This window comes from Miniopterus schreibersii (assembly GCF_964146895.1).
Source record: "Miniopterus schreibersii genome assembly, chromosome: 8".
Classification (NCBI taxonomy): Eukaryota; Metazoa; Chordata; class Mammalia; order Chiroptera; family Miniopteridae; genus Miniopterus; species Miniopterus schreibersii.
This window is the reverse complement of record NC_138109.1, coordinates 70,167,335-70,193,282: the sequence shown is the minus strand read 5'-3', so window position 1 is coordinate 70,193,282 and position 25,948 is coordinate 70,167,335. Positions and strand designations below refer to the sequence as shown.

At 41.4% G+C, this 25,948-nt stretch overlaps 1 protein-coding gene across 4 annotated transcripts in view; it reads left to right on the top strand.

The window, feature by feature from the left end:
- PHACTR1 (phosphatase and actin regulator 1) overlaps positions 1–25,948 on the top strand; it is a 458,770-nt gene that overhangs the window by 29,198 nt on the left and 403,624 nt on the right. For all 4 annotated transcript variants that reach the window (XM_081143827.1, XM_081143829.1, XM_081143828.1 and 1 more), the window contains exon 3: positions 7,561–7,707. In XM_081143827.1, coding sequence (XP_080999953.1) covers positions 7,561–7,707 — 147 coding nt within the window. The remainder of the gene's footprint in view (positions 1–7,560; positions 7,708–25,948) is intronic.

The following is a 25,948-nucleotide window of genomic DNA, read 5'->3' as shown; positions in this document are numbered from 1 at the left end:
TGTATTTATCCATTTATCATGAGTTTTATCCATTTATTATTTATTACTAACACTCACAAATACCTAGTATTAATTTATAATTTATTAGTGGACTTAATTGTTCTGTGCTCCAGTTGTTTCAGATATGACCAAGCTAACTCCTGTGTTCTAGTCACATGCCCCCTTTTCAGAGAAATAAAATGCTGCCTTGTTTCTGGCATAACAAGAAGCCCACTGTCATAATTTTTTCTTTATTCCTCATGTACATTTCCAATCTAGTTATTTGTTGTTAATGCAGCACAGAATAGTGGGAGCAGAATATAGACTTTTTAAAATATATATATATCTTTATTGATTTCAGAGAGAGGAAAGGAAAAGGAGAGAGATAGAAACATCAGTGATGAGAGAGTCATTGATTTTTAAATTGATAATGATGGGTATCAAATAATTATGATACTTCACCTACTATGATATTCTCCAGGATACACATATTTGCCTACAAAAATTATGTAACAGTTTTATTTATAAATGTGCAGCTAATGGTAACTAGAAAATTTTAAACATAATATAATTTTATTTTTAGTGGTATATAACATATGTAGAGTGATGTGAACAAATATAAAATGTATAACTTCATGAACTTTTATGAAAGTAATCACCTTTTCTAAAAGGTATAACCACCCCCTAGATCAAGATACAGAGTATTTCCTACATCCAAAGTGGACGCTTTGTGCCCCTTCCAAGGCATTATCTCTCTAATCAAACTTCTCTCATTTGTATATTAGCTTTGCTTTTTCTTAAACTTCATATAAGTGCAATATATACTCGTTTATTCACTATATATATTCTTTTAGGTCTCGCTTCCTGTTTTCAACATTATGTCTATGAGATTTGTCCACGTTGCTGCTTAGAGTGATTGCTTTCTCTTTTTCATGTCTATGTAATATGGCGTTGTATGAAGATATTACAATTGTTTCTGTATATTTTCTTGTTGATGGTTATTTGGGTTGTTTCCAGCTTGGAGCCATTATGAGTCAACCTGCTATCAATGTGCTTGTCCATGCCATAGGGTTTATGTATGTTACCTATGTTTATGTATGCATTTGTATAAAAAGTTTTCTAGAGGTGTTTTATAAGTTTACATTCCCACCAGCAACGGGTAACAGCTTCGGTTCCTCCCCATCCTCACCAATGCTTGGCATTGAATGAATTTTAAGTTTTAGCCAGATTGAATGATATGTCGCTGAGATTTTTATTTGAGTTTACCTTTAAGTAATGATGCTGTGCATCTTTTCTGATGCTTATTGAACATTTGGATATTTACTTTTGTGATGTGCTTATTCAAGTCTTTTGTCCATTTAAAAAAAAACAAACTCAGGTGAGTTGTCTATCTTTTCATTATTGTTTTAGAAGTTCTCCATACATTTTGGTTACAAGTCTTTTGTCATATATAAAACTGAAAATATCTTCCCCCAGTCTATCACTTGCCTTTCCACTCTCCTAATATCTTAAGTTGTTGAACGTATGAGCATAAAGACGTTTATAGTATTATTATCCTTTTAATGGATATAGGATCTATAGTGATTACTCCTGTTTGATTCCTGATATTGGTGATTCATATCTTCTCTAATTTTATCTATGACAACCTTGCTGAAGGTTAATAAATTTTATTGATTTTTTTTGAAGAATGATTTTTTTGTTTTATTTATTTTTATTATCATCTTTTAAATTGACATCTTCTCTGATCTTTATTAGTTACTTCCCTTTGCTTGCTTTAGATTAATGTTTCCTTTTTCCCCCTAAGTTCCTGAGGTAGAACTTAGGTCATTAATTCAAGACCTTTTCTTTTCTCTAATATAAACATTTATTATTATAAATTCCTCTATCAGCACTGTTTTAACTGCGTCCCACATATCTTGTTATGTTGCATTTTTTTAATTGTCTTGTGATGAACAGAATTTCTTTATTTTAATGGCATCAACATGCCTATTTATTCTTTTATGGTTAGTGCTTTTCACGTCCTATTTAAAACAAGGTCATAAAATATTCTTTTATAAACAATTTCTCTTCTAGAAACTTTATTGTTTACCTTTTACATTTAGGTTCACGATTCACTTGGAATTAAATTTTGTGTATGCTGTGAGGTAGGGATTAAGGTTTATTTTCTTCTACCATATGTACATTCAAGTAATCAAGCATTATTTATTGAAAAGTCTGTCTTTTCCCCACAAAACTTCAGTGGGACTCTTGTCATAATCAGGTTAGCTTATATTTGAATCTATTTAGACTCTCTATTCTCCTCTGTTGGTCTATTTACCATACTTTGTTTTTGAATTCTATATTTTTATAAATTTTGATATCTTCTACTGTAAATCTTCTAGCTATCTTCTTATTTGTCAAGATTTTCCTCGTTAGTCTTGTTCCTTTGCATTTTCACATACATTTTAGAATCAGCTTGTTGAATTAAAAAAAAAAATCCTGGGATTTTGATTGAAATTTTATTGACTCTATAGATCAATTTGAAGAGATTGATGACTTTACAATAACATGTCTCTCAACCAATGAGCATGAGCCTATATTCACCCAACCCATTTATTTAGGTCGTCTTAATTTCTTTCAGGAATGTTTTGTAATTTTTCATGTAGAAATCTTGCTCATCTTTTGTTAGGTTTATTCATAGGTATTTGATGGTTTTGATGCTATTGTAAATGACCCTTTTAAAATTACATTTTCTAATTTTGCTAGTGTATAGAAACAAAATTGACATTATATATTGTCATTGTTGATGCTGAAAGATTCACTCATTTCAAATAATCTCAATTCTTATGCATTTTGTATGTACACAGTCATAACATGAATGACTAATCACAATTTTACTCTTGTTTCCCAATCATTATACTTTTTAAATTTCTTTTCCTTAACTTATTGACCTGACCAAGACCTCCAGTATAATGTTGAACACAAATGTTGAGAATGAACATAGTTAGGAGACTTTTGAAAATCTAGTCACCCAGGTATCGTTCTCTCAAAATTCAGTAAGTCCATGTTGGGGGCCTGGAAAAATCTACATTTTAACAAGTATTCCAAGTGATACTGATATATGGGTGTGCTAGAAACACTCTTTGAGTGACATTTTTAAAGGATAAGCTTCACTCATCTAAAGAGTTTTCTTGGTTAGGATGGAATATTGCAGCCTTTCTTCTTCTCTGTCCCACCTCCATCCTCTTCTATGCCAGTGGCGGATGTATAAAATGTCATTTGTTAGAGCACTCTATTGTGCTGTTTCTTTTTCTCTGGCTCTAGCTCTGGATATAACATGCATGTAAGGGTCTTCAGTGTTTAGAAGTTGACTAGCTTTATAAAAGAAAAGAATAAAACAGCCCTTGAGTCAGCGATCATATTAAGAAAGAGGCAATCTTTAAAAGAAGAAAACCTATATTTTGAAGTTGTGGTGGTCACAGTTGGACTCAATTCTTTCTATACACACACCTACATCCACACATGTACACACACAAACAATCCTATTTGTGTTGCCTCATAATAGAAATAGTATGAGAAAAAAACAGATTCTAAAGGATGTACCGTTACCTAAAACAGACTTGAATAATATGAAATTACTTGAAAGAAATATGGATACCATGTGGTTTCCTAAATATGATTAGTTTTAAATCAAAGGAACTGAGTATTTTCTACAATTCAGAGGGAAAATATGCCAAGGACGCTGATAGAGAGTAGAGATATAAAAAGAGCTGCTAATATTCATGGAGTACTATAACTAGGTAGAATCTTAAGGCCACTTATCTGATCCTTGCATTTAAAAAATAAATAAATATTTTGCTGTTTTAAAAAATATTTTTATTGACTTTAGAGAGAGGGAGTAGGAGAGAGAGCTAGAAACATCAGTGGTGAGAGAGAGTCAGCTCATTGGCTGCTTCCTGCACACTCCCTCCTGGGGATCAAGTCTGCAACCCAGGCATGTGCCCTGACTGGGGATCGAACCATGATCTCCTGGTTCATAGGTTGATGCTCATCCACTGAGCCACGCTGGCCAGTGACCCTTGCATTTTTATAGCTCAGGTAACTGAGACTCATCCTGGTAGAGTGAGTGGCTTGTCCAATGTTAACTGATGGTGTTGGTAGAGCTGGACGCAGCACCCACCATCCCTGATTCTTACCCCGGGGCACTTCCCTGGTGTCACTAAGGTATTTTATGATATGAGATTATGTATATGAAATCCCAGCAAATAAAGAACGTGGAAACATTGGGACGAGCCCACAAAGGTAAATCCTTCATATAGAGGGAGATAAATAAAATAAGACTGACTTTGGAAGGGAATTGTTAGAAAGAACTAAGAAAGATGTGACAAAAGAGAGGCAAAGTGAAAAGAGAATGGGAAAAAATTCGATGCGACAAATGAGACAGTAAATTAGGAAAGCCAAAAAATGGAAGATTATAGTAAAAAATAAAAATAAGATAAAATAATTCAAGAACATGTAGATATAGTATTTTATATTTTTGTAAAAAGTATATCTATCTAGAATTATATCAATAATAAAATAGTCCATAATGAAATATTGGACTATTAAAAGTGCATTTAAACTCCTATAAGAAGGATAAACCTAAGGTGGTAGTGACATTAAGTTCCTAATCCTCTAAAATGTTGAACAAGTAAGAAACAGAAATCCGAAGATGTGCTTCTCTATATCAAAAATCATTAATACGTAAAACCAAAGAAACACAGGGAAAGCTAAGGCTAGGTGTTCCTTCAAATAACTATTTATTTTAGAGATATGGCTGATGAATGAACAGACAAAGGGGTGGGGAAACCCAAACATTTTAAACAATCAAATTAACACTGCATTGATTCAAGGAGAGAGATAGTTTATACAGTATTCAGAATTGTTTGTGTCAATTTCCTTACTTTCGCACTTCCTTATGAGCCTGAACATAAATGTTACACTCATAATATTGGTTTGCAGCCTGATTAGTCACGGTCCATTTGATGAGCCAAATGCCCCCATTGTGCCTCCTGGGATAGGAGGCATCCATTTCTAATCTATGTTTAACAGAGATAAATAGGACATAATGAGGCAAGTGTCATAGGAAAGTTAATTTAAAATGTGGCCAGTAAACCAAACATAGATACTTAGCAAATCAATATATTGGTTAAGGACACAGGTTTTAAAATCAAACAGACATGGATCTGGCCCCCAATTCAGCTACTCTTTAGTTATGTAACCCTCATTCACTGCTTTTTTATCTTCTCTGCTTTCCCTTTCCGCTCCTCTCTCCTCCTCCTCCCTTCTTTTATTCAAAAATATCTATTGAGCATTTACTGTGTACTGGCTCATGCCATGGAATAGTGGGTCAGGTACCTCACATTCCTGAGGAAGAACATGGAAAGTATATAGGAAAGAAATTTGTACTGTACATCATCAGCAAAGGTACAAAGGCACAAATAAGCCAGATTTGTTAGGACAGCTCCAAGCAGACTGGAGGTACATTTGGAAAGGCAGGCTGAAATCAGGTTGTGAAGGGCCTTGAATGCCAGGACAAGCAATTTCAAATTAACACTCAGAGAATCGGATAATAATTAGAAATCAAGTGGTTAGGGAGTTAGTCCAGTATAGAAAGGCCAAAGGAGATTATTTCAAGAAGGACAGATTACTACCTACTTTAAAGAGGCCAGGAAAAGAAATGGATTTAACTGTTAGTAAGGTGTTAATGACTTTTAAAATAACTTTGATTGAGAGGTGGGGATAGAAACTAGTTGTAATGATGAAAGGAGGGAATTGAAAGTGGAAAAATGGAGCCTAGCACTAGCCAGTTTTGCTCAGTGGTTAGAGCGTGGCCCACAGACTGAAGGGTCCAGAGTTCGATTCCTGCCAAGGGCACGTACCTCGGTTGCAGGCCCAATCCCCGTCCCGGTCAGGCTTGTGTGGGATGCAACCAATCGATGAGTCTCTCTCACATCTCTTTGTCTCTCTCTCTCTCTCCCCTCTCCCCCTTCCACTCTCTCAGAAAAGTAATGGAAAGATCCTCGGGTGAGAATTAAAAAAATAAAAATTGAGACTATGGGGCCCAGAGTTCCACAGGAAAGTTAAACAGAATGGAAGGAAATAGTATGGTAGAGATTGAGGAAGCATTAAGGACAAGGGCAGCTATGTTTTTCCTATGATGAAGAGTTACTACCTATGTGTGAAGTTAGAGACCAAAGAAGAGAGACTGAAAATTCCAGGGTGCAGATCCTAGGATGAGAGTTCGAATGGACAGCTGGCGTGGAGAGGGCAGGCTCGCAGAGTCCCAGCAGCACTTCCTCCTCTGAAACCCAAGGGCATGATTTGACCCTGAGATTTCCTTTGTATCGGGGAGGGACTCAGGTAACCTGTATCCACGTGCTCCAGGTGGGCTCTTATTACAAAGAACATCAGGCCACAGAAAGACCAAGTGACTGATGCAGAAAGACCAACATAAAAGAGTTCAGCCCATCAATAGCTTCAGTAGGAGCATCAAACCTTTCTGATGCACACTCAGAAACCTTTCTAGGTCCTTCTGCTGGGTGACCCCTGAAGGTACAGTGCAGACAGAGGAATGCGCAGCGGCCTTGATGTTCACCCCTCCTTCAGAAGCCGTTGGTACAGGGTTACAGAGACTGCAGGCCCAATCCTGGGACTATTATCTGTGCTCCAAGTCACCAAATAGAGAGAGAGTGGAAGGTTAAATGAATGGGCATTTAAGTAAAGGTAAAGACATCACAGAAACGAGTGGCTGTAAAAGAGAGGCTCTCAGTTCTGTGTGGCAATGCCTATTCTCCACCCAACATCAACTCTACAAACTCTACTGCCAAACTGCTCTAAAACTCCTACTCACTTTTCCTGTCTTCCACCTGCAGGGTTCAAGGGGGCTGGTAAGAGAGCTTCCGAGAATTTCCTGATCTGGATCCACCTCTATTTGAGCTCTGGGCTGGGAAAGGGGGAGCAGAGGGGCACCCCGGATGCAAGGGTCTCCCCCATGGCCCACGGGACCTGGCCTTACCCCCCGGGGGGGAGCATTCCAGGCGCGGAAAGCGGAGGCAGGGGCGTCCGGCTGGACTAGAGGCTCCTGCGGGTTAAGGAGACCCTAGCGTAGGCTTGAAGAGCAGAGCCAGCGCGCTTGGCGGGAGAGGGCACGGTGCTGACTGGGCATCTCTGCGTGGAGCCTTCTCTTTCGCAGGAGCCGGCCTGTGCCAAGAGCTGGGAAGCGGGGCTGCGGGCAGGAGGCAGGGTGTCAGGGCCCAGCACGAGCCCTCGGGCCGGGCCGGGAGAGCAGTTAGGGGAGCCCCGGGCGCCAGCCAGCCTGCTCCCTGCTCCGGTCCACAAATCCTTAACGGGTTTTCTTTCTCTCCCTCCTCCCCTTCCTCTCCTTCGCTCTTTCTTCCTCTCTCCTTCTTTCTTCCTCTCCCCCTCTCTTCTCCCCCTCCTCCCCACCCCTTCCCTTCCTCTCCCATCCCCCTCTCCCCTCCCCCTCCCCCGGCGCGGGCCTCCCCTCCCCCTCCTCCCCGCCCGCCTCTCCCCGGCTCTCCGGCTCCCGCTCGCTCGCAGCTCGCCGGGCGACCCTGCTCCTGCCTCCCACATTAATGGCGGCATCTTCGGACGACGACATCGACCGGCGGCCCATCCGGAGGGTCCGCTCCAAGAGCGACACGCCGTACCTCGCGGAGGCCAGGATCTCCTTTAACCTGGGGGCAGGTAAGGACGCCCCTGCGGCCGCGCGCGCCGCGCCGCGCGCCCTCCCCGCCGCCCCCGGCGCGCCCAGCCCCCTGCCCGGCGCGCGTCCCGCGGGGCTGCGCCCGGCCTCCCGCCCCTTCCCGCCCGCCCGGCGGGCCCTGCCCCGCGCCCCGCGCCCGCGCCCCGCGCTCACTCGCTCTCTTTGTGTCGCGGGTGTGAGGAGGGTGTGTGTCTGCGCGCGCGTGTGTCTGCGCGCGCGCGCGATGCGGAGGTGGGGAAGGGTAGCGCGCGGAGCCCGCATTCGCCCGGAGTCGCCCGCGAGCGGCCGAGTGTTGTCACCGGTGACAGTGACCGCGGGAATAGCCGCGGGCCGGGTCGGCCGCCGGCGGGGCCAGGACAGGGTGGCCGGAACTTGGCGGTGACATGCAGACTCCGCGGGTTTGCCGCGTGGATACCTCGGCCGTGGTGCTGGAGCGCGGAGAGGGGGTGGGGTCGGCGGCTGGAACAGGACCTTTTCCTTGCACCAAGCAGTTGGCAAGAACCGCTGTGACCGTAACAGGAGTAACATGGTCTATAGGATGCATGATGGGTGGTTTGATGGTGTGACTGGAACTGGTGCCCAAAGTGACTCAGGTGGAATCAAGTGAAAAGGGTAATTGAGGAAGAGGAGGGAGGGGAGAAAGAAGACAGGAAGATAAGGAAGATGGAAGGAAGGAAGGAAGGAAGGAAGGGAGGGAGGGAGGGAGGAAGGAAGGAGCAATAGAGAAGACTACGGGGTTCAGAGAGTCCGAGTGCTTCAGTTGGGACCTCTCAGGGTCACCTGAGAAGCACGCAGCGTCTGCTGTCCCCACGACTGCTCCTGCCAGGTTCCCAGGCAGTACCCTCCCCCCCATTACTAGTAGATGGTCACTGTCACTGGAAGGAGTTGCTCACCGCTAACTTCAGAGCACCACCCTTTCTGAATGACTCCTGAGCGCCCACCCTAGCTCTGCCTCTTCCTTTCCAGAGCCCCTCAGTATTCTAGCAACTCCGGTGCAAAAGGAGTGAGAGTCTTTTCCTGAAGACCCTCCTTCAAAGTGAGTTTAAAAACCAGGTGACAGCTTTTCTTCTCTGGGAAACGAAACCCTTGCAGATGGAACTGGATCAAACAAAGCGTGTGTGTGTGTGTGTGTGTGTGTGTGCACGAGCTCACGCTGTAGCAAGGAGAACCTTCAGGTTATGAGTATTTTACACACTATCCAGAAGTTTGGGCGCAAAACAAGAACTCTGCATAGAGAAGCAAGATGTGCTCGCTCAGCAGCCGTATCTTTTTGACTGGAAAGATGGCAACTGGAAGTGCCAACGTAGCCAGGTTCCTTAAAGTGTAATTTTCCTGTCCTGGTGATTTTTGTTTTCTAATCATACGTTTCCTTGTCACTCCTGAAATGTTCGCCTCTGGGTTTGGGGCTGGGGAAAAGAGGACTTGATTGGGGAAAGCTCTGGCAGTTTTTGTGGTGTGCTGTGGCAGCCTGCGGAATCCTCTACTCGTATGTTCCAGATTCAGGATAAGGCTGTGAGGGGTCTCGAAAAGGACCGAGAAGAGTTTTCTCAGGGGACCCCATGATATTAAGACTTATTCTGTTGACTCCTTTCCTATCAAACTCTGGCATATCCCCTCGGTGTCTTTGGCTAGCACAGGAGGAAAGGGGTTAAAGCAGCAGTTACTGAAGGCTGTTAACCTCCTACTAGTACTTTTACAACAAAGCAATAAAATAAAGCATTAAAAAGAGTTTCAAGTTTCAGCTACTACTGATTTACATTGAATCATTTTGCAACCAGATTAAACTCAGTGACTTGCAGTCTTTATTCTGGTTAAATTGCTCTGGAGGCCAACGGAAAGAACGGGCTTTTTTGAAAGGTTGTGTCTCCCTTTCACCTGGAAGAAAAAAAAAAAGCCAAACAAGCTCCCAATCCCTCCCACGTGTCCCTTCAATACCGCTGAAAGCAGTGTCCAGAAGGACAGCAGCCGGCATCAGAGAAATTGAGTGCAGAGGATGGTAGGATGGTAGAGGAGGGAGGGCTGTGGCAGTCAGGGGAGCTGTCCTTCCCCGGGTGCTGACGAGGGCTTCGTGGCTGGGAGGTTACTGTGAGCTTGACAGCGGAGGGAGGGGGAGCCCGGGCTGCTCGTGTCTGCTGGAGTCCCAAGGAAAACGGGGAAGACCCGGCCGCCGAAAACTTTTCTCTCCCTGCCCACTTAACGGTTGTCGCCTGTTCACTACGCCTCACGCCTACTGCTGCGCTGCTCAGATCCGGCGGTTTTGCTCTAATTTTGTGCTGGCTGCTCACTCCTGGGGCTTCATTTTCCAGCTGGTTTCTGGTGGCTTTCCTGACATAGTAAGATCTGTTGGCAGATGTGCCTGTCCCCGGAGTGTAAGTAATTGTAACCCTTGCTTTAAAAAACAAACAGCTTTGTTTATCTCCTTGAGTAGCAAGTTGTAATTAAACTATTAGTGTCCTTATCAGTGTTGCTGAGCAGAGGAGCCTGCACACTCGGGATAAACTACATAATTTGGGCGTAGAGAGAATTTGGCTTGTCTCTGAACAGCAATTTATAAACAATTAAACAAGGAAGCTTTCATCTGCCCTTTCTTCCCACTTCTCTCTACTCCACAGTCACTTATGGTTTATTCTTTCCAGAGATATTCTTTATTGTTTTAAACTACTTATGTTTAATATTTGCTTTCTCACACCCACTCATTATATATTCATTCATGTTTAATGTTTTATAGGTTTAACAATGTTTCAAGGAAATAAATATACATATACTCATTTTACTTGAGTATCATGAAATCATTTTGGGCATTTTGAATACTAATTAAATGCTTAAGCATTTCTTCAACTTTATCCTGTCCCTGATGATACTTAATAATATCATTTCAGAAATAACTCCACAGCTTGAGTGAATGATATACTCATTCACTTAGAGTCCCAAGTCAGTCAAAGAATAGCACCCAAATGTGGGTCTTTCATAACTTTATGAAGATGTTAATTTTAAGGTTCAGCTTAAACTGAGACAGTAAAGAACAGCAATTTTCTGATCCATGACTTTTATTTTTCTAAGAGCCCCTGTTGTAGGTTTTTAACTTCTATTCAGCATTTAGCATATTATACAAATATTGATAGATGATTGTTTGCTGAAGATAGTATATAAGCTAGAGAAAATCAGGCCAATGTATTGCTAAAAGTTACTCAGACACATCAGAGTTCATTTAAAACATTGGAAGAGTTTTAATTTGAGAATTTCAAATGTGTTAAAAAGGATATTGTGTAACAGAAGAGTATGTTCACACTATTAGTGGCAGGTGTTTCTAATTGTGTTCTCACTTAGTAATGCATATCACTGACATTTCGCTTGTAAGAGCTCACCCTGCCTTATGAGGTCATTCATTCACTACATTAAAGAGAATGCAAAGAAGAGTTGCAGCTCACCCGGCAGGCATTTTCCTATGGGCTAGTGTATTCTGTTTTTCTTTATATTGACAGTATATAGAAGAGTATTTGATACATAGATCTGAAACAGAAAAGGTCTCTATAATTGCATACCAAACTGAATGAAAGAGTTATGGTAAATAGAGGATTGAAGCACATCTAAAATTTCTTAAAGGGATGTCAGAAGAAGGCAGGCTAACCATCCCGATGATTTAGGATTATTTAAAACACAAACCAATATTGGGCACTTTTGAGAAGAGTACGTACTCACTCGTCTAATCATCAGGAAGTTTAACCTTTGTTGACATTTCAGAATTGCTTTGTATGCTCAACCCTGCCATACCTATCCTCCATGGAAGGCTGAGATTTGCTTTAGTTCCTGGTGTCACCAAGGACAGCTGTTCCTAACCCCCACTGGTGTCTCACTCTTTCGGGCCCACAGAACAATGGCAGTGAAAATTACTTATGGAGTTACTCTATGACATATGCAACTTCAAGCCATGATCATTACTTACTGTACAAGTGAAAGAGTTCAAATTCCAGTGGAAAGAGAAGATAACTTGTAGAGCTGACTGTTTTATCCTTGACTTGATAAGGTGAAAGGGGGACATACATTATAGCCAGTGTGTTATGTTACACAACAAAAATGAGCCTGAAGGAACTGTGAATAGATATTCCATTTTTCTCACTGTATGCTACAAGAAGAACTCCAGCATTTTTATATTTTGTTTCATCACTCTCCCCGCCCGCTTTGGAAAGTGATAAAATGGATATGATTTCAGAGAGGGGGAAAAGTGAGCCATGTTGATATTTTCATTGCTCTAATTTACAAGCCTTTTTCATATAATAAAGGATAGTTGAATAAAAGACTGAATCAATTTTATGGCCTTATTGAGTGATGGTGGATTCGCATGATTTTCTAAACAGGTTATTGAAGCACAACAGGCACTATCGTCTTTTGCTAGTAGCTATTTCACATTTACGAAGGCAAATGTTGTGTAAAAACCTGTAGGTTTTCTATTGATCTTCTCTGCCAATATTTGTATACCCTAAGCTAACGATTCAGCAGCAGAATCTTTGAACAGTAAATATTTGGGTTGTAATGGTAGACATAAAAATTAAATACATATTTGGTTTTGAAGCTATTGAACTTTATCAGTATGATAATTTGCCATTTATAGACATAAAGAGCCCTTTATTTCTGTATTTCTACCAACGAAACAACAAGTTGGTTTAATATTCAATCATGGTTTAATCAAAAATATGAGAAGAGCCTTGTTATGCTTGAATTTATTCTTTATTCCATCTGAGTCCTGTTTTTTTTTGGGGGGGGGGGTGGTCAAGGAAGGTAAGAAGAAATAATATAAGAATGTTCATTTATTCAACAAGTATTGTATTAGACCATATTTTAGACACTTGGAATACATTACTGATCAGAACAGACAACTTCTTACCTTCATGAATTTTAACTTCTAAAAGTATATTATGGACAATAAACAATATAATATTAAAGAACATTGTATAGTATTTTAAATTAAGTATTAAGGCAGAAATTAAGAAAGCCAAGAGTATAAGGCATACGGAGGCAAAGAAAGGGGTGGATTGCAGGATAGGCAACATTGAGAAGAAGGAATGTGAGTGAAGATCTCCAGAGTAGACGAGGGAGTGAGCAATGCTAATATGGGATGCAAGACAGGGTGGGAGAGAGCTGAGGGAAAGCAAGTGTAAAGACCCTAAGCCAGGAGTATTCCCGGTCCGTTCAAGACCTGTCAAGGAGCCCAGTGTGGCTGGAGAGGAGTGAGTGAAGGGGAGGGTGTCAGGAGAGGAAATTCATGAGGGAATGGGAACCAGATCACATATGATCTGGTGGACCACTGCCAGGACTTTGACTTTACTTAGCGAATGTGGAACAGTGCAGGGACTTGAGCATAAGAGTAACACAATCTGAAAGAGATTTTAAAAGGATCACTGGGGCTGCTCTGCTAAGACTAGACTACAGCGGGGCAATGAGGACACAGGGAAGCTATTACAGTAATCCAGGGACCTGTTGGTGGCTCAGCAGCATGGTACAGCAGAGGCAGTGGGAAGTGGTCAGACTTTGTATGTAGTTGACTGTGTAGCCAATAGACTTTCATGATGGATCGGATGAGGGCTGTGAGAGAAGGAGAGGGGCAGGGAGTAAGTACCTTGAAGGTTTTGCCTGAGCAACCAGAAGTATAGAAAAGCTCTTTTGGGGCATGCATGGGGGAACCGTCAGAAGTTCAAATATGGATATGTGAAGTGTGAGATGTCTATTAGACATACAATTGGAGGTATCAAATAAGCAGTTCTATAAGTCTAAGATTAAAAAGGAGATCTGGCCCAAAAATAACTATTTCAGTTGTCAACAGATATAGAGCATTTACTAACAACCCTGTCAAGGGCTTTATAAGCATTTGCTCATTAATTTCTCATAATGACCCCATGAGATTGGCATTAGCATTACTATCTTTATTTTATCCACTTGGAAACTAAATCACAGGGAGGTTAAATAACTTAGCAAAGGTAATATAGCTAACAGAAGGGATAAGAGGAAGAATGGGATTTGAATCATGTTTTAGGACTTCAAAATCTACATTTTTAATTGCCATTATTTATTACTAGAAAGCAAGCTTATCAGCTTTGTTGTGAGATCATGTTTTCAGTTGAACATGGCTAAGGGAAAGAAAGAGATGGAACTAGGAATACAGCCTAGCTCAGTATTTTTAGAAAATATTTGGTTAGAATTCACTGTCAGAAAAGCACTTTACATCACTTCACATAACACACATTTATAATTGGAATAAAATACAGTTAACCATTGAACAGCATGGAGTTATGGGTGTCAACCCCCTGCATAGTCAAAAATCTGTGTATAACCTTTGACTCACCAAAACTTAACTACTAAAATAGCCCTACAGATAACATAAACAGTCAATTAATATATATTTTTTGTGTTTTATATATTACATACAGTATTCTTACAATAAAGTAAGCTAAAGAAAATAAAAAAATCGTAAGATAAAAAAATCATAAGAGAAAGTACACTTACACTACTGTACATATTTATTGAAGGAAATCTGCCTATAAAGGGACTCAGACAGTTAAAACCTCTGTTGTTCAAGGGCCAACTGTATTCCTCAAAACACCCTTATACGTGCAAATGTAATCCTATGGTTTCTATGCTATCCTACCTCATCTCATCCCTTCTCAGTCCATTTCATTCCAACACAGTTTAGTCCTAAAAGTGCTAATTATTACCCATCTAAATGATTTTATGACCTGCAGTTTAAAAACCATTACTTAATCCATAGTTTTTAGGGGCTATTTTTTTAATTCTGAAAATGTATTTACAAGGAAATCCCACTCTAGTACTTCTACTGTCCCTCTAAGAGAAATCCATTCTCTTACCTGGACATGAATCAAGGTAAAAGAGAAAAATCCCACGGTCAGGGCCAACTTAGCTATTGGGTACAGTAAGCACAGAGCCCAGGCTCACGATACATATAGACGCCCATGAAAATATTTTAATTTCTTTAAAGTTAGAACTATAAACAAATAGCATCCAGCCTGGTTTATATTTGTTTTTATACCAACATAGCCATAAAATAGATTTTTAAATATTTTTTTGTGGTAAAAGTAGCCTACAAAGGCAAAAGTACCGCCCTGGCCTAGTCGCTCAAAAGTTGGTTAGAGCATCACACAATGAAAGGTTGCGGGTTCGATTCCCCGTTGGGGCACATACCTAGGTTTCGGGTTTGACCCCCGATCAGGGCTCATATGGGAGGCAACTGATGGGTGTTTCTCTCTCACATTGGTGTTTTCCTCTCCCCCTCCCTCTTCCTCTCTCTCTCTCTAAAATCAATAAAAAACATATCCTTGGGTGAGAATAAAGGAAAAATGCAAAAGTCCCTAGAACCCACACAAGTTATGACGCTGCTCTAAAGAGTGGGACGAAGAGCAGTGCGAAAGAATTCTCTCTTCTGAGTTCCTGTAGTGACTAGGACGCTATACTCTTGTGCCAGACTTCCTGGGTTCGAATCCCTGCTTTTTCACTTCCTAGCTCCGTGACCTTGGGCAAGACCTTAAGCCTCTCCCTGCCTCAGTTTTCTCACCTGTAAAATTGGACCTATAATGGTGAGGTTAGTTTTGAATGACAAATAATTTCGTAAACACAAAACACTTAGAATACTGCTTAGCGCATAATGAGTGTTCAGTACACAAAGTAGAGGGTGAGCTCCACCAGTCTCTATGCTCTGCTTCCCCGTTCTGTTCTTCCAAGATACAAAAGCAATGCCCGTCTAGTTACCACATCTTACAAGACCAAGCGAGCTGCAGATTCAGAAACTACTACATAAGGAATAAATTGTCCTAGTTAAATTTTACCCCCATTCAATCCTTCTTGCTTCTTGCTCAGTCCAAAACGAGAGGAAGTCACTCTCAGATTTTGAAAGTTAAAGAAATCTACATTTAAGAATAGTTTATCCTCTGTCTAGGCATCAATGGATCAACCTTGAAATATCTTTTGCAAATGGCCACATGGAAAAGAATAAACTACTGGGCCTCCTCTGTACTTGGAGGAGCTGTTGTGGACAAAGGGCATAAAAAGAGAAGAGAAAGAGATATGGGGAGAAGCAGGGAGGGAGACAGAGAAGGGGGAAGAGAAACACAGCTTTCAGTTTGAGAAGCCATCTGTGTAGGTCAGGAGAGCACATAAAATCTGAGTCTGCTACTTTATGAGCTGAATTGTCTCTCTGAATCTCTGAAACCTGTAGCATGCAGATAACACTCTGCCTAATTTTCATTGTTACTTTGAGGACCAAATGTGAACATGCTTTGCCAACAGCCAAGTGCTACACAAAGACAAGAAACAGATGTGGTCTGGGCGAATGGGACAGCTTTAAATGTCTAGCTCAGGCACAAATAAGGCACAAGAATGAAAATGAAAAATAGACTAATTCTACCTAAAATGTTACCTTTGCCATGACCAAAAATTCAACACAGCCTGATAGTCCAGAAAGGCTAAATACAGCATCTGCCAATTTATAAATGTAGGCTATGTTCACGCCTCCACTGTCAACTCTCATCATTGTATGAAATGTGGTCACTTTAGGATGTTATTATCCATCTGTAAGAGACAAAGGACATGAATTTTTATGAATGTTGGAGAATTGCAGAGATTTTTAACTTCTCAGTGCAGTCCCAACCTCACCTCGCTTCAGCTTTTCACTTGATAACAGTCCTCCAGAAGGTACCCGTCATTTTGAAGCTAAAAGTAACTGTCCTGCACACCAGTCTTATTGCCAATGCCATGTAGGGCATTAGTCCATCTTGGCCTTGGACCGACAGCTAATTCACCAGGTGCACCCTTAGCTTATTCAGGGTCTCTTCCCTTTTCTTTACCTTCTCCCTCTTCCTCCAGCTGAATGCCTGACTTATTTGTTTTGATTTTAAGAAAACACAACCAGGGGTATCAGGCACAACCTTCATCTCTGAGAGAGAGAGTAGCTTAACCGTCCGTGTGAATCTGCGGAAGCTGAGGGCTGTTCTTACCTCCCAGTAAAACCATAGGATTGCCGTTGGCCCAGCTGTGGAGCCAGCCGCCCCGCACTCACTGCAGGCCTCGCCCCATGCGCTGTCCAGCAGCACCCTGCCTCTGACTATTCACGACTGTCTGTAATCAGCTAGGAAACAACTATTTTGATGACAAAAGTGCCTTCTACCAGCAGTTCTGACTTAGCACTTACTCGGAGCCCCCTTACATGTAAAAAAAACCTTCTCAGTTCTAGAAACACTTTCTTCTTGTTCAGTTTGCTCCACTAGAATGGAACAGGCAGAAACAAAGTTATGAGTGATTGTAAAAAAAATTTTCTTTGGTCTTCAACTTTTACAGTTTGGGGGCTTCTCCTAAGCTATGGATTTTATTCCCATAAATGCAAAAATTTTCAGCCAATATCTGGGCCTGGAGCCATGACGGGTAATGCAGACCACACTAAATTTTGGTTAATCATAGATTCCCCATCAGTCACAATTTATGATACCACATGATTTTCAAAAGGGTATTTTACTGCATTTTGACATAAAAAGGTACTTGGTTAACAGATTGGAAACAAATTAAATGCTTAATACCTTGGTACAATTTTTACAAAATTTCACAACTAAATCTTTATTCAGCTTATAAAATGCCTGAGGTAGTTTTTCTTTATCCGCTCATGTAAAAAGCTCATTTTCAATATGCAGGAATATGCCCGGCCGGGCGTGGCTCAGCGGCTGAGAGTCGACCTGGGATCCAAGAGATCGGACGGAGTTCGATTCCCGGTCAGGGCACATGCCTGGGTTGTGGGCTCGATCAATGACTCTCTCATCATTGATGTTTCTCTCTCTCTCTCTCTCTCTCCTTTCCTTTCCTTTCTCTGAAATCAATAAAGATATATTTAAAAAAGTAAATAAATAAATATGCAGGAATAAATTGTTAATGTTGTTTCTGGCATTTTAGCCAAAGGTGGTACTTGTACATCATGTACCACTCAGTTCTCACCACACAAATCCTCTTGTTTTATGAAGCAACCGGATGACACGGTCAATGGTCACTGTAAATGATTCTCAGTTTGCTGTTTAGTTGACTTGAAAATTCTTTCTCTCCCTAAGCACATTCATATGTTTGCATGTAGTGTTCAGGTCATATTCTTTCAGGCTCTTAAGAGCATTCATATTTCTAGAGATAAAAGGTTTGCTCTTACTTTTCTTGTCCACCAGTGAGTCGAATCATGTCACCACGTGTCTCACAGAATGGCAACCACATAAATGGAAGTGTGTGTTAAGCATGAGACAACTAGAACCACCCATAGAGAAATACCACGTCAGCCCAAAGTCAGCTCAAGTCAGCCTTGAACTCGCTTCATTGGCCTCTTGGTTATAGCTCGTAAAGTGTGATCTGTGTGAACAACTTCCCCTGTAAAGTTACCTCATAAAGAAATACATCACCTACGAGTCCTTTCATAAACCCAATTATAGGAACATTCAGCAGAGTTATAGCTACGAGGATGTGTTCTATCTCCTCCTCGGTTCTACTTATTAAAGACACTGAAGTGGAAATAGTGATGTGGAGAGAAAACAATGACTGAATGTAGCCAACACAGAAAAGGCTGGCATCATCCCTCAGACGTAACCTTAGTTCTCTCTTATCGCTCTGTCTCCAGCTTCCTTTATTATAGGTGATTTGCTTAAAGAAAAGCTATAAGCTGGACTTTTGTACACAAATATAAATATATTTTCGATATCTACTGACATATTTGCACAAAATTGTGCATGATTTATTTAAAAGTATTAGTTGGCTGTTTAATTTAAATTCAGTCATCATCGTGCTTTGATAAGTAAGATCTTTGGTGGCAAGTGGCAGAGAGGAAAATAAGAATAACAATTAATAAAGTACATTGTAAATTAATAAAAATATATTGTCAGGGGAAAATCGTTCAATGGTGAAAGATGTGATTCCTTGTAACCTGATACCAAGACCAAAAGGTATTGATATTCAATTTGTTGTCACACACGGAGTTTAAAAGAAATCACGTGTTATAATAAAAAGGCCCCGAAGAAGACAAAGTAGATCAAGAGATGTTAAGGTTCAAATAAAATCTTTCTGCAGCCAAGACTCATTCAGAACCAGGGGGGACGTGAGAAGCATGTTATGGCGACTAGTGCACTGATTCAAATATTTAATGCATTCAGTGCAGCCGGGAAAATGCACTCAGCAGCATGGGTCTGCTGAATCTGTTGCTGAGGTGTACTAAGCTAGTGTAATTTTCTTTCCAGTTGCTGGTCCTCTGTACATTTTATTCTCTGTACATTTTAATCTCTAGAAACCTCAAGTACAGTCCAATAACCACAGTGCATCTTGAGCACATTCTAGTGTCTTTTCTAAATTATAACTGGTTTCATCTCTCTTGTGCTTGCTCTTTAGTGACCTAAGGAAAAATAATTGTGGTATTTGTGTGGGCTCATAAAAATGTACGTTTTTTCCCCATAAGTCCTCAGTTTCCATGAATCTGTTGCTGAGGTTCAATTATTTCCCTCCCCTGAGTGGGAGAACCGTTTCAAGCCCTAGGTTCAAACCCTTAGTTTCTCCCATTACTTTCCTGGCTCTGCCTAATATTAGAATTAAATGCCTTACTGTGATGAAGGCCTAGAGCCCGTACAGTTAGGAGCAGATAAAGAAAGCACAGTGGCAGGTAATAGGTAGAACTGTAGTCTTCCCAGGGATAAATTGCCTGAAGGGCCCACTGATTTGTGATACATCATCATACATAGAAGGAGAGAAATTTCTGGGGATTATTGGTTCACATGAGAATCTCTGCTGAGGCAAAGGTGCAATGGCCATTCTGACCGCTCTTTAATCATTGCTCACAGAGGGATAAGCCAGACCTGGGTCAGTCAGACCTGGGTATAAAGTCTGACTCAGTTGGGCAATTTTTATGAATTTCAACTTGCTTACCTATAAAATGGGAATACTCATTTAGCATAGTTGTTGTGAGAGTTACATGAAAGGGGGATATAAACCAAAGCACCTGGCATAGTAACTGCTCAATAAACACCTTTCCAATATTTCAAGCAAGAAACATGCTCAATTTAGTTTATTAACACGATACCTTTTTTTTTTTTTAAATATATCTTTATTGCTTTCAGAGAGAGGAAAGGAGAGGGAGAGAGAGATAGAAACATCAATGATGAGAGAGTCATTGATAGGCTGCCTCGAGCCCCCAACCTGGGCATGTGCCCTGACCAAGAATCGAATCCCGATTGCCTGGATCCTAGGTCGATGCTCAACCGCTGAGCCACGCCTGGCTGGGCAACATGATATCTTGATGTTGAATCACAGTGATAATTATTCTTATTAGATTACCAGAACCTCCTTATAAAAACCTAGACAAAATTTTAGGAAAAGAAATGATGACTTGTTATTGTTTATTGTGAGTTATTTCATTAAATATCAGTATAATTAAAATTCATCAAAGGCCTTCCGCTACATACTTAACATGGATTTAACAATTTTAACAACAGCTAAATCCATCAGTCAGAACATTAACGTCCACTAGACTCCAAGCTTTCTAAGGGAAGGGACCAAGTCTGCCTTATTCACCCCTAAATCCTCAGTGCCCATGGACCATAAGAGGTGCTCAAAAAGTACATGTGCCTGGCCCGATGTTGCTCAGTGGTTGAACATTGGCCTGGGAACCAAAAGGTCAAAGTTTGATTCCCAGTCATGGCCATGTCCAGGTTTTGGGCTCCATCCCCAATAGGGGGTGTACAGGAGGCAGCCAATAGGTATTTCTCTCTCATCGCTGTTTCTATCTCTCTATCCCTCTCCCTTCCTCTCTCTCTAAAAATCAATTAAAACATTTTTTTTAAGAAGTACTTATCGACTGAAGAAATGTATCAGGGCAGTGGCCCTTTGCTATGAGTTTCTCTTTATACCAAACTTGTTGGAATTTTTCATAGTTTTAAAAGAACTTTATATTTTGCATTTTAAAAACACCGTATAAGTTTAAGGTGTACAATGTGTTGATAAAAGGACTTTTTTTTTAAAGATCAGTTTTAGGTTCACAGCAAAATGGAAAGGAAAGCACAGAGATTTCCCATATATCTCCTTCCCCTGTAGCCTCCCCCAATATCAACCCCCCTACCAGAGTGGTGCATTTACTACAATTGATGAACCTACACTGACATGTCATTATCCCCCAAAGCCCATAGTTGACCTTAGGGTTCACTCTTGCTGCTGTGCTTTTTATGGATTTGGTCAAATGCATGACATAGGTCCATCATTATTTTCACTACCCTAAAAATCCTTCACGATCTGCTTATTCTTTTCTCTCGCCAACCCCTGGCAACCACTGATCTTTTTACTGTCTTTATAGTTTTGCCTTTTCCAGAACGACATATAATTGGAATCATACAGTATGTGGCCCGTACGTAATGAAGGAAGATTGGCTTCTTTCACTTACATGCATTTACGATCCCTTTTAGTCTTTTCATGGCTTGATGCCTCATGTCTTTTTAGTGCTGAACAGCTTCCATGTTTGTATGTATCACAATTTATCCATTCACCTGCTGAAGGACATCTTGGTTGTTTCCAAGTTTTGGCAGTTACGAATAGAGCTGCGATACACATCTGCGTGCAGGGTTTTGTGTGCACATATGTTTTCAACTCTTTTGAATAAATGCAGAGGAGCACGATTGCTGGGTCATATGGTAGGAGTATGTCTAGTTTTGTAAGAAGCCGCCAAACTGTCTGGGGAAGCCACAATACTGTTTTGCACCCCAGCAATGAATGGGAGTTCTTTCTTGTCTTCTTTTCTCAGTAATATCTATAGACATTTTCACATATCTGGTCCTTATTTTCTGCTAACAATTCCTGTTAGCAGAAGTTGTAGAGCAAGGCGACAAACTTACACCCTCCAAGCTGTGTTTTTTTTTTCTTCTTTTTTTTAATATATCTTTATGGATTTCAGAGAGAAGAAAGGAGAGGGAGAGAGAGAGACAGAAACATCAGTGATGAGAGAGTCATTGATCGGCTGCCTCCTGCACGCCCGAGACTGGGGATCGAGCCCACAACCCGGGCATGTGCCCTGACCGGGAATTGAACCCCAATCACCTGGATCCTAGGTAGAGGCTCAACCGCTGAGCCACGCCCGGCAGGGCTGTATTTTCTTCTTCATCTGAACTATAGGAATGGACATCATTGTCACAAGATCATGGGAGCTTCCACATTATATTTTTCTGGAAACTATACCTAAATTTTATAAAAATAAACCTTACTCAGATAGGAAAAATGTGCTCTATGTTGGAGGCATCTTTCATCTGCAAGTTCTTAAGAGTGTAAACTCGCACTCAGCAGAATTTTCTAAAAAGTCTGGAGTCCTATTCAAGCTGCTGCCTTAAAATCCAGAGAGCTCTGTGGTCCCCAAGAAAAGAAAAAAGAAGTAAAAGAGAAATCCCCCAGAATCCAGACATTTAAAATCAGCTCAGTTCCAGAGGTGTACTGGAGCCAGCAGCTCATATGGGCTTGTGAGAGCCAACTAGGCCCATCTCTTCCCAACTTCACATTCAGGACATCACATAAAATCGGTCCTGGGTGGGTGGGGGTACTGACTCCATGGAAATCAGCAAACACTACTATAAATCAGAACTTTTATTCTGACAGCTGGTTTCACAGAGTTGAGCCTCACATTTGATAGACATGCTCTAAGCACCATCTAAGTCTGTGTGTGTGGGGGGGGGGGATGTTTTATTAAATGTTAAAAATATTAAAGGAAAAGTATCAGAATTGTTTTGCTTGACCAATTTAATTTGACAGCTTAGCATTTAAATGTTTATTTACTTCAAAGGATCTAGGAACATGTTGATAGGTGAAATTATTATTGCTTCACGTTATTTTAATATGGAAGAATCAATATGGCTAAGGTGAAGAATATAAGCATGTTTATTGAAAATATGCTTTCGCCCTTCTGGCATGGCTTAGTGGTTGAGCATTGACCTAGGATCCAGGAGATCACAGTTCGATTCCCTGTTAGGGCACATGCCCAGGTTTTGGGCTCGATCCCCAGCAGGGGGCATGCAGGAGGCAGCAGATCAATGACCCTCTCATCATTGATGTTTCTCTGTCTCCCTCTCCCTTTCTCTCTCTGAAATCAATGAATCAATATATATATATATATATAAAGAAAATATGCTTTCATCTTTAGACTAGATATAAATATGTATGACACCCTGAAGCACTTTTTCATGGAAAATATTTGATCACCTTACATTGTTTTGGACACTTACGAAGAGAAAGCAGGTTTGTCTTTGCAGTCCATTCGACACCAAGGGCAAGTGGTCAGCATTCCCTCATATTATGCAGCATTTCCACCTCTCCCATCTCATGCTGCTGTAATATATTCACTCTGTTTGGAATCCAGTTTCAATCAAATAAATGGTGAATCAGTTGCGATGTCCCTATACCAGTCTTGCCAACTGGAAAGGTGCATCTTGAAGCAAGAAGAGAACAGCTATTTAGGATTCTCCCAGCCTATTTGTCCTCAGCACAATTGCTTAACTACAAAGAATTAAAAAAAAATTTTTTTTAAAGTCATCACATGTAGGCCTTCCAAAGAGAGGCTTTCAAAATTATATTTCAGTTTCTGCTGGTCACACATATTTTCCAAGCAGTGGAAAGAAGGTTTTCTTGTTGTTACTGTTTCCTGGATAATTGTTAACACATAGAAAATGAAGTTGTAGATAGAATGAGTTCCCAGAGGAGCACCTGACTTGCTGTAGGGAATTCGAACAATCTCCCATACAGTCTTTTCTTTCTTTTTAAAATGTGATTCAACTGACAATGGTGCAGGAGTACATGCCCATAAACTAAGAAACCAAATTAGAATTTTGCATTATGCATAAGGGTGTTGTAAAGTAATAAATGGAAATATTTGCCCTCTTGGTGTGTTTTACAGCTCTCCAGTTCATCTCAGGGCATTCTGACATAGAGAAGAAAACATATAAAGGGATTCAGAATGAGAGGTCGTTATTGAGGAAAACGGCCTAAGGATGGAGAATTCTAAGAAAAATGACAAGGCAAACTTAAAAAGCATTAATACATCCTGTTTGAATTACTTTAACATATTCTAGCTGAATACATGAATAGCAGAAAGTGTTAATGTATGTGGACTATATATTATTGCCTAATGGGCTTGGCTTTTTCTTTGATGTGGAAAGGGAGACTTGGTGCGTTGGGACAATAGATCTGTCCCTTGGGAACTGGCATCAACTTGATTCTGACATCTTTGATGTGATTAGGTACAACATCACCTCTTTCTAGAGGGATAGTTACTTAGAATGTGATCAGACTCTTTTCAGGGAACAGATCCTGGGAAGAGCAGTCACCACCATCAGACCCTTGGTGGGAAAAAGCTCCTGAGAAAAGATTGGATTTTTACCTTCTTAAGGTCTTTGTAGGGTGACTTAGTATGGAGGGCCAGGACATTTCTTTTCAGTTCCTCTCTCTTTTTGATAAAGGACTGTGTTCTGATCTTGGTTTGGGTTGGGGTCTGTGGGTTGGACCATGGACCGTGGTGTCCTGCCCCTGGGTTTGCCTCCCCGCTGCAGCCTTCCCTAAGTACAGGAGTGTCAGTTCCTTGATGAGCCCCTCTACGCTTTCTTCTTTTACAATAAATCAGGAACAGCGATAGCATTTATTGTACAGTTGTGAGGAGTAAGGCAATACGTGTGAAGTTCTTAAAGAGTTTCTGATGCATAATAAGCACTCTGCAAATGTTCGCTGGTATTATTAGCAGGAGCTGCTGGCCCAGGCAGCCCAGGACGCTAGTAAGCGTTAGAGACGCAGCACCTGCTGAGCTAAGAGCAGCAGGCAGACTCCAAGAGCAGAGCTGGCTGGCTCAGCAGTGAGCTCCCCCTGCGAGTGGATGCTTTCGCTTTGCTCCCCCTTCTGCACAGATCGGCTTAGAGGCTCAGAAGAAAACCTCTTTAACCCCCTAGGTCAAGTCTTGGCTGAAGCAACCTGTTCCAAGGCATCGTTCAGGCTGTAAGTGAGCAGATGCAAGGTTCAGGCCTCTTTTAGGTAACTCAGTTTATGGGGTAAAGATATAACTCAGGAGGCAGGTAAAAGATGTGACATACCAGTGTTTAGTCACTTATAATTCTAACTGGTTGAGATGATTATGCAATTTGAAATGCCACAGGACATGGGAAGCAGGTGTGAGTGAGTGAGTGAGTGAGGGCTCAGGTCCTCTTGCCCTTTCATTTAGAAAGCCCCCCCAGGTCTGTCCTCCCACATTGGGGCCCCTTAAACCTGGCTTCACAATTACCCCAGAGAGGTGATAGTGAAACCGGAGTTCCAGGTATTAATACAGCTAGTTTACACCATGGCTCTGTTTAGCATCCCTTATACCCACACCCTGCACTGGGCACTAACAACACAAATGTAGGTAGGTAAGCCTGGTTCTTAGGACCCTGAGTCTGCTTGGGTAGAGGGATAGTAAACAGATGGTCCCAATTCAAAGTGGCAGGACTTATAGTCAAGGCACAGACAATGAAGAAACCAACGGACACAATGAAGAGACCAGCCCTGCCTGGCAGAAGCGGGAGTCTACTGAGGAAGGCACTTGGGCCGATCCGGGGAGGATTTAGTAGGATTTTTCCCATGGATGAGACCATGTGTGGAGACACATCAGGGAAGGGTTTCGGAAACTGAAGGGCATTCTAATCAGAGGAAACAGTCTGCACAAAATGCACCTGGCATTTAGGTTACTCTGGTTCACAAAGATTTTATATGTAGTCCTAAAAAATATACATACATGATCTGCAGTCAGTGAACTGGCTCTGGACATCTCTGCCATTAAGGAGCACAGACTAGAGAGAAATTAGCCATGGAAGGTGATGTAGCATCAGTGCTCAAACAGTCCGCAGGAAATGGGGATCCCACCAAGCAGCACCTCAGGACCCAGGGGGGCTCACGGTGAAGGGAGGTGCTCAATCCAGCCAGGCTTAGGGAATGAGTGGTGTCTCCCAAGAAGACAGGAAAGAGTATGTGTGAAAGCATCAAAGCAAGTAGCCTGCACACACCATCGAGAGCACAAAAACTGATGGGACTGGAGCACACTGTGTAGGCAGAGGACTGCAGAGAGGAGACTGAGAGGAAATAGGATAATTCAGAGCCTCATCTGGTATGCAGCAGCAGTGAGGAAGATGGATTAGAGAAGGCCAATACCGGAGGCAGTGAGGG